Source organism: Fukomys damarensis, unplaced genomic scaffold (genome assembly GCF_012274545.1).
Source record: "Fukomys damarensis isolate Sample0158 unplaced genomic scaffold, DMR_v1.0_HiC HiC_scaffold_25, whole genome shotgun sequence".
Taxonomy (NCBI): domain Eukaryota; kingdom Metazoa; phylum Chordata; class Mammalia; order Rodentia; family Bathyergidae; genus Fukomys; species Fukomys damarensis.
Window position 1 is genome coordinate 22,858,898 of NW_022900937.1, and position 13,118 is coordinate 22,872,015.

The following is a 13,118-nucleotide window of genomic DNA, read 5'->3' on the forward strand; positions in this document are numbered from 1 at the left end:
AAAAAAAAAAAAAAAAAAAAAAAACCAAAACACCACCACATCCCCTTCCTCTTTCTTCCACAGACGCCTATGGTGTTGTGTCTCCTCATCCTCTTCCTCTCCTTCCAGCCACAAGGAATCAGCGACTCCTCTGCTGATCACTAGACACGATGCCAGCCTCTTTTCCTCCCCAGGGACCTCACCAGGAGACCCCACCCCCACCCCACTTCTCTGTCTCCTCAGTCTTTGCTTTTGTGGATCCCATCCACAACTTTTCTTTTAAGCTCTAAAGACTACAACCAAGGCCAGGACTGTTTCCAACTGGAGGCAGAAAAACCCCACTGGTCCCTACCTGTCCACATTCCTTTTGTCACCCACCTCCCCCTGCTGCTGGCTGCCCAGCCTTCCAGGCTCGCACCCCCAAAAGCTGAAAGAGCGCCTCCCACAACCTTGGGCCAGGCCAGACTGCTGCTCAGGCCTGGGGGGGAGGGGACACCTCCCCCACAGTCTTCTTCCTGCCCAGCCTCCCCTCACTGACCCAGGGGCTCCCCACCACAACAGATGAACTGCTCTCCTCCTCCCACCCCCGCCTGGCCACTAGGGCTCTATTTTTAACCCACCTCATAATCTCTGACTCAGAATCACAGGGCTCCCAGGTAGCTTCTCCCTGGGCTGCCTCCGACACGGTTAGACTGAAAGCCAAGGGCATCCATCCAATGCTCAGTTTAGGGGTGGGTGGTTTGTATTTGGACATAGCTTTATTTCCTAACTCTTTATGACTGTTTTCACTCGAGGAACGGACATGTTTTCTTAAGGCCCTCCCACGGTGGCCCCTTACCCCTTCCTCCTCTAAGGCTCCTCCTGTCCTGAGCTGAGATTCTAGCCCCACATTATACAAAGAGGGTTGGTCTTGGCTGCTGGCCAGGGAGAAGGGAGTTGTGTGAGGGCTGACAGACTCCTCCCTGCCTGTGACCCTTCAGTCACACAGCACAGTGCCTTTTGAACTGCACCATACACACAAACAGCCAAGGACCTCCCTACCCAGCTGCAGGGGAGGGCCCAAGCTCTGCACTGCTAAACAGCCCCATGATGATGCTGAAGCTTCCAGTCCAGGGACCACACTCTAAAGATCCAGGCCATGGCAGGACAGTGCTGAGGTGCTCTGGTGCTGCATTCTTTGAACCTGTTTTTTTCATGTAAAAAATGAGACCATTAATTCCCACAAAAGAGGATTCTGGGAGAATTAAATGAGATAGTATTTTCTGACGTGCTACATAGCACAAATACTCAGTACATACTGGCCATTATCATTGTTGCTGTTATTGTCCTAACCACTGAGATGCAGGCCCTGACCTGGGCAGACTCAGTCTAGGAGAAGGGCAGACCACAGGTGCTGATGATCTAGGCCAGACGGGGCAACATGGCCTGCTGTTGGCTAAAGCTTCAAAGAGAAGGCGGGGGCCCAAATGCATCCACAGGTCGGGAAGGACAGCAGTGAGGCTCACGCCCATGGTTACAGAAATGAGCCCCTTGCAGAAAGAGCCTCAGACGAGGTCTCAGTTCTAGTTCCACCTTTCTCTTTAACTTGCTTTGTTACCCTGAGCAAGTTCCTGCCTCTCACAGCCCTTCCTCAGATTGCCCTCCAGTGTGGGAAGAATGGACGTAGACGACCTCAAAGACGCACTGAGTCCTACGTGGCCCGCAGTGCCGAGGGCAGTGAGCACACAGAACACTTGCACGGGGGACCATCCAAGGGAAGGAACACCCCTGGCTTCCCTGATGGTCCCCAAGCCTGTGCCCAGACAGACGCATGCTGATGTACATGCCCATGCTCGTGTACCGTACACATGCACACGCACGCACCCTAAATCACACAGCCGGGGCATCTGCTCTGCACCACAAGGCTCCGGGCTCCAGTGTGCTGTGTCCCTTCAGGCCAGTGGCCTCCCAGCCGAGTGCTCTACCTAGCTGACAAGACCATCTGGAGAACATCAGGGAGGGGACTGGCAGTTGGAGTTGTCAGCTCTGCTTACAAGAATCAAAGAAGCCTCAAGCACCACTCCCCCAGGAACCTTCTGTTCCACCACTCAGGAGAAGGGAGCAGAAATAGAACGTTGTTGTGGAGTGGCACGTGAGCACCACTCTGGGGAGACGAGGTGGGACAGCTCACCTGCTCACTGGAAGGCGCCACCAGGGTGGGGGAGAATCAAGGAGGATACAGGCTTGAGCTGCAGCAGGAGGCCTAGGCATGCATGGATGGAGAAGAACGTCTTGAGGCCAGGCAGGTCTGGCCAGAGGGCAGCCATGGAGGGTTGTAAACTGGCATACGTATCCATAATCCATTTTTGATGAGACGGGGTAAGGAGCAGCCAAGCAATAAAGACCCCCTGGGGTCACATGGGCCATGAGGACATGAAGATGGATGGGTCTCTGTCACCTTCTCTCCTGGAAAACCCAGTCTAACAAGGAGGCTAAGCAAAGGCCATGGTCCCTGAGGTCTCTCCTAGCCCCAGAATTTTGATTTGGATTCCTAACAGCAGCGTGGGCAGAAAGAGGAGCAGCTCCCTAGAGAGGGAGAGCCATCCCCAGTGGGCTCCTCTATGGGCTGAGGAGTCAGGACTGGACCTTGGCTCTGGGGAGGAGGGGCTGGCAGACCAAGGCAAACACAGACAATCTGGGAACTGCAGGCTGCAAACAATGTGGAAGGGGCCTGCAGGATGGCCCAGCACCTGCTCCCAGAGTCACGGCAGCAGAGGCACCTGGTGCTTTCCCAAATCTCACCTGCATGGCTGCACTCTGGGAGGCCCAGGAGTCATGACTGCACAAGGTCCCTGAGGCCACTGCAGTCACAGCTAAAGCCCAACCCCTCTCCAGTTCCATTTCAGACAGGGAAAGCAAGGCCCCAGTAAGTGAGGCCTCAGCTAAGCCACACAGCTGGCCCAGCCCCTCACCTACAGGTTGTCCAATCCACCCAGTCTCAGGAAGTTGCATCTGCAGAGCCTCGGGGGCAGGAGCAGCAGCCTCTTGGATCCCTCCTCTGCCAACTGCGCAGTGGCCAGTCCTGCTGCCCACCCCCTGGGGCTCCTTCAACTACAGGAGACTTGTGTGACTGCAGTCTCCAGGGTGCTCACACTCTGGACTCTTCTGAGGCCAGGTCTGAGCCTCCGAGAGAGGACAACTGTCCCCAGAAGTCAGCCTTTAGGAGCTGAGAGGAGGAACATAGTTTGAGCCTCTGCAGGAGAGCAGCATTTCAGCTCCTTTTCATGTCACTCACCAGGGGCCTTGATCTAGGGACCAAGGGGTACACACACAGGCCACACCCATATAACATAACATCCTGGGGGGTGCCACCCACTCCCTGGGTCTCTGGGCCAAAAAGCCTCAGCAGGAAGATTCAGTAGGGGAGGAATCCCCCTGCTGCAGGACATAGCTTCAGGATCGTGCCTGGCTGTCCTCAGCACCATCCTCAGGAAGACTCTCATTAACTCTCCTGGTCAGCGGCGCTATTCCTGCCCTGCTGGCTCAATTTACACTAATGGGGTCAGGATTACAGGTTCAACACCTATTTGTCCAATTAGCTCTGCTCTCTCTCAGTCTCAGACTCTGAGCCCTGACTCTGGCCATTGAGAGAAAAGGAGTTTTCTGGGGCCACATGGCAGAACAGGATGAGGGTCGGGGAGCAAACTCAAGTGAGGTGAGTTCAGGGGGAGAGGTTGCAGGGCTCTGGCTGGGCCAGCAGGGGCTGCACCAGGACAGCCCCCATCTACAGAGGTCTCTGCTGGACTACATTTACCCTAAGAGGTGCTAGTGGTGTCCAGGAGATCTGTGCACCTAAGTCTCTTTCCTGTCCTCTGTCAGAGGAAGGGTCCTCTGACAAACGAGGTAGGAGAAGCCGATGGCTAGCTGGCCATCCAGTGGCTGGGGACTCACGTTAATCATTGACATGAGCTGCTCTATCCCCAACCAGAACTGCAGGGTAATTACTTCTGGGCTCCAGGCCACAAGCGCAGTGACATTATGGCAGCTGCAGCACCTGCCTTCCCAGCCTCATAGGGTGGGGGAAGCCTTCTCTAGGGCTGTGCAACTGGGGCCAGGGCCCACAAGGGCTCTCCTGAGGTGCACAGGCTGGTGTGCCAGGCTGCATCACAGACTGACCTAGCAGCTGGTCTGAGCCCTGGAAGGAAGGGTGGAGAGAAAGGAGTGCAGATTCACAGAGCCAGCTCTGAGTAACCTGCCCTAAGTGCCTGCCAGCACCCACCCAGGTGACCCCTGAATGCCAGCTCCCCACACTTGCTTCCAGAAAGTGTGCAGAATGGCTCCCTCTTTCAAGTCCAGCTCAGATTCGCTTCTTCTAGCAAGCCTTCCCTGACTACTCATCCATACTAGTCTGTCACTTGTCTGTTCTCTGCCAAACCAAACCAGGGACCCTTATGAGGAGCCAAAACCCTGTTGTGCAGAATGGCTCCCTCTTTCAAGTCCAGCTCAGATTCGCTTCTTCTAGCAAGCCTTCCCTGACTACTCATCCATACTAGTCTGTCACTTGTCTGTTCTCTGCCAAACCAAACCAGGGACCCTTATGAGGTCCCTGCCCTTTTTTCAGGTAAGTAGTGAACCCTTCATTCTCCATAATGGATAACAACAGTCCTGGAATGAACTCTATGGTCTCTCTGGGGCATAACCCCCTTTATCTTGCCCTCCACAAGCCCTGAAAACAATGTATTCACCAGCCCCATCAGGTATTAACTTCTGAAAGCCTCATTCAGGCAGACATAACACATCCACCCACATGGGTAAATGCTTAGACAGACACAAAATCATCAGCAGCCAATTATCAGGCCCCCGCAGCTGCCGTGATCAGACCTAGAGGCCCCGCTGCTTGCTCTGCAGTATGTGGTGGCCCAGAGGTGGGGTGCAGTGGGGTGGGGTGGGGGACTCCCTCCATCAGGCGGGCACACCTCGGCCCGAGTGCCCAGCCCCAGCACAGCTCTGCAGGTGCCAAGCTCGCTGCCTGGCTGGGTACGCCAGACACCAGCCCCAACAATGAGATTGCAGAATGGGGCGGGAGTGGTCACGTGTGAGATTTGGTGGCTCCAGCATCGAGGCAGTGGTGGCACTGTTATTTATTTATAATTTGTACTTTACCGCCCAGAGAGAACCAGTTGGCTGGCTCGGGTGCGAGGAGCTTAGGGTGAACAGTGGGCTTCCTAGAAGGAAAAAGGGAGCTGGGGAGGAAATGGGTAATGAGCCCAACCTGCCCTAAGCCTCAAGGCACCAGGGACAGTGCTAAGATCAGTTCAGAGGTTTTGTTCCAGGACTCCAACTCCTGACTCTGGACCAAGCCCTAATCCTAGTCAGGGCTGATCCCTGATCTGGGCCACAACTAAGCCTCAACCCTAGTCACAGACTAAGCCCTGATCCTGGTCATGGCCTGAGCCCAGATGTAGATTCAGACTGAGCCTCCATCTTGGTTACACACTGAGCCCCAATCCTCATCAGATGCTGAGCTCTGACCCTGGGCGCAAAGTCAGCCCAGATTCTGGTCACATGCCGCATCCTAACCCACAGTCTGATTCCGCATCCTCATTTCTCGGGGAATGTGATGAACAGGCCTGGTGACATCTATTTCTCTGATGGACAGAACACAGACACCACTGACTCCCTTCTCAGCTCCAGGAATAGGGACAGTGAAGGTACCCAGATGAGCTTTCAAAACCCCAATGGCTTCCACAGCAGCCAGGACTTGCCAAGGTCCTGGAATGAGCCCCAGGGTGGGCTGGGGCAGCATGCCTCAGCCGCCAGGCTCTAATCTCCAAACACAGAAGGCCTCGCTTCTCGCAGGAGTCCTGGGTCTCATTTACTTTTTGGCAGTACCAAGGATCAAACTCTAGGCCATGCACGTGCTAAGCACCTGCTATACAATGAGCTACACACCCAGCCCAATTACGATGGGACCCTGAAAATACTATCACCCCGGAAGGGCAGGTGTGAGGCTGGGCTGACAAGAAGCTCCCAGCGACAAAACTGTTCAGGAAAAGCCTGCTCTGGAAACTCTCTGGCCAGAAGGCTGTGGATGGACCAAAGCATCAACACCTAGGCAGACAGACATTACATAATCCACTGGGTTCTAGTTTCACCTTTGCCATGGACTTCCTCTGTGACCTTGGGCCAGTCCCTTCCCCTCCATGTTCTCCCCACCACCAACACAAAAAAAGGCTCTTCCTGGCACTGCCAAAGCTTCTCCAGGTCTGTGGTTGTGAAATCTGATATTTCATATGCCCGTTGACCTTCATCCCTTCACAGCCCCTTCTCAGTGGTTCATTCTCAGAATAGTCTCTTGAACTACCCGTGTAACTGATTTTTTTTTTTTTTTAAAGTAAAGAGGAGCGGGGAAGAGGGAGGGGAAAAAGGGAGAGATAAGCATGAGTTCAGAGTCCTAGAGTCCAGGATCAAATTCCAGTTCTAGTACTTTGTAGTGATGTGATTTGGGGCAAATCTCTTCCCCAGCCCCAATCAGAGCCTGACCTGTAAATTGAGAATAATAAAACTGGGGTCCACTAAGAAGAGTAGATGTGAGGGACACAGAGCTCCTGGCACAGCCTGGCACATGGTAGGTATTTTATGGATGGTGGTTATCGGTCCGGGAAACTACTGTTGATGTGAGTTGAGGGTTGTAAACTCAGAAGCCTAGAGGGTTCATGTAGCAAGGTGGCATGGGGCATGGCTAAGTACAGCTAGGGACTGTGGACAGACTGACCAGCAAAAGCCAGTTTAAAGGGGACAGCTTCTACTGTCTTTTGTCTCCTGGTTGTAGCATGGGAACTCAAGGCCAAATCCCACAGAGTTTTTCATTTTTTTCCCAAAAAAGCCCCCAAACCACAATTCTTGTTCCATCTCTCCGTGTGAAAACACTGGCTCAGCTGTTGGCCACACAGCACATCAAGGAGCTGCGTTTGGTCTGCAGGATGCTTCTTGGCAAGCTCTGACCTCAGTACTTCTCAGCCTTAGATTGGATGCTTTTGGTGACAGAGCTCAGTACCTTTCTGCTGCTTCCTGCCCCTTCTGGGTGGTGCTGATGGAAGAGAGTCTCCAAGTAGCTTCCTGGCCCTTGGGACTACAGATTTCTAGGGCCCTGGCAACGCTCTCTCAGGAAAGAGACCTGGCTGGCAGAGAACATCCTTTCCAAAGCCAAGACAATGCCCCTGCCCTCCCATGGCCCTCTCTGGCCGGGAAGTGTGGATTCCCCAGCATCCCCTGGGCCTGACACGACTACCTGGCTGGCCTCAGTGGCCCTTCGATTCATTAGCAACTGGCAGGAGCAGCTTTGTAAGAGCTCTTAAGCCATGCCAGCACTGCTGCCTCTTGGTTACATGACAAACTCCCAAGGCACTGGGCTGGGACCTCTCCTCTGGGCTGGGACCTACCCCTTGGGTAGCCAGGGTTGTGGCAGGCACAGGAGCCATGCAGAGTGAATGACATTTGCCAGCCTCATCATCTGAATGCAGCCCTGTGCTTTCCAAAGTGGGAGGGGTGGGGAGAAATAACAGGCAAGCTCAGCCCACAAGGGAGGCTGCTAGCGGGGCCTGGAGCAAAGCCTCTGCTCACCCAGCTAAGGCTGCTACTGTTCCAGATGCCTGTGCCCTCCAGCTGGCCACTGCCAGAACCACCTCACACGGCTCTCTGCCCTGCCACCTCTGGACTCTCTTACTGAGAACATCTGCTCCTTCCCGGAAATCTCACTGCTGCACAGCACTCACTGGGCGCCCTCCCCTTCTCCACTCGGCCCTTCGGATGGGAGGAAGCAGTGAGCTAAGATGGATGAGCAAGGGTTCTCTGGCCACCTGCTCACCCCACCTCAGAAGCAGCATCCAGAGCCAGCAGGGTCCATGCAGGAGTGCGACAAGAAGGGGGACTGTGAATCCAACACCCCAAGTTTGCTTGCACACCTCTGTGGTTGGCTCTGCCTAGTTCTCAGCATTTGGGCCCAGCCTGAGCTTGGTGCTGGAGGACCAGGGCTCAGGTGAAGGATGTAAGACAGATGCTGTGCTCTTGGGGGCATCAAGCCAGGAATAAGAACAAATGCTCTGTACTCTGAGCATGGTCCTTGGGGGCTCATCCCATGAACAGAATCCCAGACCCCATCCCAAAGCTACTGAATCAAAATCTGTATTTTGACAAGATCCTCGGGTAAGCTGGATGACATTACAATGAGAAGCTGTATTATAACAAACACAGAGCTCCATCAGATACCACAAGGTGGCCAAGAAGGACAGAGGGATGCTGGCTGAGCAGCCCAAGTGGGCATCGCATAAGACCCAGGAATGTGGGGCCTTAAAGCAGGGTAGAGGAGGGCAGATGGACAGGTGGACAGCACGGCACCATCAAAGCTCACGGCCTGAGGATACCCAACAGAGTGAAAGCCTCGAGATTCTCAGCACTCAAAGAGCAAAGAGGGCAGGCCAGAGCAGGGAGCAGACAGTCCCCAGCCTTGCCATGTGGCCACCAGACCGGGGAGAACCCAGAACCCAGGCCTCCCCGCAGGTGGTTGCGGGTCCTGTCATCTGCCCCAGCTGCTTTCTGTGGGCCAGGCTCCTGGGGGCACTGCACCTGAGGTCTACCAACCCAGCTTCATGAGGTGGGGGGCACCTCACACTGGAGAACCCACTGTCCCCTGTACCCACGGGTGAGACTGCAAAGGCAGCTCACCTTGGAATTCCCCTCTGCACCACCGCACCATCCCTCCCTGGTAAGCAGGGCTGCAGTTTCTTTCAGCCCGCTTTCCATGCTGCCAGCAGTAATGTTCCAGGGCAATGGCTCCCAGGAAGGCTAAAATTGGTCTCCAAACAGATCTCCTTTTCTTCTCCAGGCGTCTAACTCTGACCTCTGATTTCATTTCCATTCTACTAGCCATGGGAGGCCCAAGCCCCAGATACAGAGGGGCCGCGGACACCACATTCCAGGGAAGGATAGCACCTGCCTCCTCCCTACTTTGCCCAGGCCCTCTTTTGGGGTGGCCCACATTGAGTCCTCAATTTAAGGGGGCCAGACACTGCAAATTGACTGCTATGTTGCATGTATGTTTGTTGTTTTTTTGGATACAGATTCCATAGATTCTAGAAGATTCTCAGTGAGGTTTCTGACCCCTAAAAGGTCCAAAATCCCAAGGCACAGCCTGGAAGGCAGGCCACGTGATCTGCCCAGGAAGGAAGGAGGCAGGAGAGGTGTGGTCACAACAGCGTCCCAGAGCCTTTGACAGTGATGGTCACAGAGTGTCCACTGTACAATCTGTGTTTGACATGGAAAAAGGCAATAGCATTCCAAGGAGGTTCAAGGAAGGCTCATATCCCAAACAAAGCCTCAAAGCAGACAGGGCAGGGCGGGGATGGGAGGTAAGAAATGGCAATGACTGGCTGCAGGGCCCCACAAGTACATCAGGAAGTCAGCTCAGGCAACCTAGGACCTACTAGACTGTCATCCCAATGTCCCTGGTTTCAGAGCTTAGCTGTATCTATCCCAAGGAAAGAATGTTTTAAGGGTTTCCTTCCTTTCCCTTCCTCACAGCCCTGGGTGGCTCAGGCCAGGAGAGGGTAGGGGCAGAGTTGGAAGGGCCACACATCTACCTGCCTCTGTGCGCATGCTGAGCTGGTGTCTGGGCCCCAGCAGTGGCCCCAGAACTGACATTCCACATATGGCCTGCCCTGCCAGCTCCATGTCCACCCACACAGCCCCAAGACACTGCTCAGACACCTACGTTCACGTGCTGGGCCGACTCCCTGAGCCTGGCACTGGAAAGGCTGACCAGCTTCTGAAAACAAAGCCAGCTACAACTTTCCTTGTGGTCCCCACTCCCTCTCTCCCGCTTTCTTTCCTCTTGGAAAAGCCAGAGTGTCAATACTATGCTTTATTTGCTCAGATCCACTTGGTTCCAGCACACGGCTCCTGTGGAAGGAAGGACCTGCTGGAGTCCAAGAACCCAGTTAGTGTCAAGCAAAGCCTGGGGAGCAATGTACAGAGGGTCAGCCACAAGTGGCCTCTTCCCTTCACAAACCATAAAGACAAGTTTCAAAAGGTAAATAAGGAGCTGGGAGGGGGGAGGCCAGGCAGACTCACATCAACTGGAGGAGCCAGGCAGGACCTAGGGCATGGCCTAGGGGGAGTGGCACAGTAGCAAAGCAGAAATTGCCAAGGAAAGCCCATTATCAGTCATGTCCAGGGTATTGTGGGACCCCCCCTAGTCCCCCTGGTAAGCCATCAAAACCCTGCAAAGGCATCCAGCCTTCATCTCCCCAAGAAAGGAAAGGCCAGAAGCAGCCCATAACAGCCAGCCCTAAACTCTAAACAACAAACTCTATCTATCATGGTTTGCTGGCAATTCTTTATTAAATCAATTCTGCTGGATCAATGCTTCCTGCCCATCAAAATGATGAATAAATCCTGGGCAATGTTTGCAGAGGCTCTAGTCAAGCTGGAGGTGGAAAATGACAACTGGCTGCACAGAGAAGACCATGGCCAGGCACTGAAACTCTAGGGACCAAAGCTTGGGGTGCTAAGTACAGGGGACATGGGTTAGAATGGGTTGAGTGGTGGGTTTTCTAAGCTTAGCTGACTCAGCCAGGCCCTTGCCTCTTTGACTTTCTGAAGACAAAACTAGCTATTTTGGCCTAGAGACATGACCACGACTCCTCCAAAAATACACACATAAGCACACATGAACGTACATACACACACACACACACACACACACACACACACAGATGTCTTTCTTGGATTTCTTTCCTTCTGCCAGACCCAACATCAAACAGCGACAGGGTGTGCATAGAGGAATGTGCACTTCCAGCCACCCATCCTGGCAGCTTGTTGCTCAAACCCAAAGCCAACCCAGTTGGACCATTTTCCCCCTGTTCATTTATCGGTCCTGCTACATCTACCCTCTCACCATCCCCCAACGCCCCCTAAGGCCAGGACCCAGGCAGCCTGAAGTTGGTGGGAGGTTCAGTAGCAAGGGGACCACAGACAGACAGACCTGGCAGGCAGAGGCTGGACCAGGAAGGTGGGAATTTCCCATGGGCAAAATCAACCGTCCTGACTCCTCACCATCCAAGGTAATAAAGACCAGGAGGGCAAGGCCCAGTGCCCAGAAAGTCCTCCATCAGGGTTTGTTGTTCATGGAGGCTGGACACACCCGGGGTTGGCACTGGGCTTGGTGACAAGAACCCTGGACAGAAGCTTTCCTATCACTGGGGGCAGGGGCAGAGCAGGGGAGGACCCCTCAAACATCTCAAGTGGCTGACACTGGAAATGCCTGTCACCACCACTGAGGAGTTCAGCAGGAAGAGGAGGAGCCTGGGACACTTGGGATGGAGGAGACAGGGCACCTCTCCACTCCTCTCGAGCTCAGCCTGGGATACTCAAGTCCCAGTCCTGGCCAGGGAGAGTTCACTCTTAGGAAGCTGGCACTGAGAGCCCAGCTGCCATCCCTGAGGGGAGAAACCCACATCTCTTCACACCGTTTGATGGCTGAGGCTCTGTGCAGCCTGCTCTCTGGCCTCCTTGCCCTCTGGGAATGGTAAACCTAGATCTTAGGGTTAGAAAGATCAGTCCCTCAAAAGGGAAAAAGGAAAAGAAAAAAGAAGGGGGCCTCTATTCACCTCCTATTTTAAGCCATCAAGTGCTGTCTGACTGGTCATTCCCATCCAGAGAAATCTCTCTCATTGGATGGAAAATGGCTTTGCTCTCATTACAAATCCAGCTTCCCTGGAGTTTGCAAAGAGGGCTCTGGGTGGACACCATGCTCATTTATATAGGCAAACGATGGAGCCAAGTAGGGGGCAGGGCTGGAGAGAGGGAGAATGAGGTACCCAGCTGGAAAAAGTTAATGCTTCCCAGGCCTTCATCTTAACCTGGTGCGGGAGGGATGCCCAGAGGGGCACTGGGGAACCTCAGGACCTTGGCTAGGTTAAGGGCATCCCTGTCCTGAACCCCAGGAGCAGCCAATGATCCCACTCCTACACAGTTACGTCTACAAACCCAGAGTGGCATCTGTGGTTCAGTGGCATCTGACTCCAGTGATGCAGGAGCGGGCAGGATCCCTCTCCCTGACTGGCAGTCACGCCTTTTGTCTCTGGACCCACACAGACCCACAAGAGACCTAGCAGCCGCTGGAACTCGGGCCACTGGGTTGGGGAAAGTGTCCTGAACTGAGCTTGGGGTCACAGGACAGCTGAACATCAGGTAGAACACCACGCATCTTCACTGACCACTATGAGCAAGGTCATTCCCCTCTGCTGATTGGCAGCATGCTGCCCAGGGAGTCTACTGCTGGTCCACTATTCAGCATGAGGGGCTGGGCCCAGGGTTAGCAGGTCCCAAGGCCCCAGGGACCTCAGTCCTCCAGGTGCCTGGCCACTGCTTCCCAAGGTGCCGGTGCAGAAGGATATTATCGCCTGCAGTCAGCACCCAAGGAGCCAGCCCAGCTACTGAGAGGTGCGCCTCCTTCCTGGCCCCACTCTGCAGGGTGACAGACCTGGGCTGCCTCTGGGATGGCCACCTTGTCTCTGCAGCTCTTAAGGGGAGGTGGAACATGACGCTCCAGGTGGCAGAGCTCTAGTCTGGCTGCAGGGAAGGCTAGGCCAGGCTCAGGACACCTTTTCAGTCTGACTCCAATGCGGTCCAGACCGAGGAGAGAAAAGCCAGAAGCTGGGAACACAGGAAAGTTCCCATTTCGGTGCAGGAGGAAGACTGGGGGTGTCTCAGACTCTAGCTTCTCTTGGAGCTCGCAGTGCAAGAAAGTTAACTCCGGCTGGAAGGCAGGGCCGACAGATGAGCATGCCTGCCACCAAGCAAGGCACCCACAGGATCCCCAATGAGCCTCTTACCTGAAGTCGCTGTAGGGATGAATAATCCAGAACCCGGCGGACTTCACCCTCTCCTGCTCACGCTCCACGGCTTTCTGGCTGCCGAACATCCTTAGTGAGAATTTGTTGACCCCGGGCTGGAGCATGGCCCCGAATTGGCGCTGCATGAAGCCGGCCTGGCCCAGACGTACCTCCGCCTCCGGGAGGATCTGATCGCTGGCGGCCGCGCCTCCCTCCACTTTGATCGCGGTGTCCGCCACGGGCTGCTCGCGGGAGGCCGAGGCTGGG

General features: G+C 54.6%; 1 protein-coding gene across 1 annotated transcript in view; it reads right to left on the reverse strand.

The window, feature by feature from the left end:
* The window catches only part of Hcn4 (hyperpolarization activated cyclic nucleotide gated potassium channel 4), a 46,315-nt gene that overhangs the window by 23,114 nt on the left and 10,083 nt on the right, over window positions 1-13,118 (reverse strand). Inside the window, exon 4 of the mRNA XM_010627930.2 lies at window positions 12,852-13,113. Within this exon, the coding sequence (XP_010626232.2) occupies window positions 12,852-13,113 (262 nt within the window). The remainder of the gene's footprint in view (window positions 1-12,851; window positions 13,114-13,118) is intronic.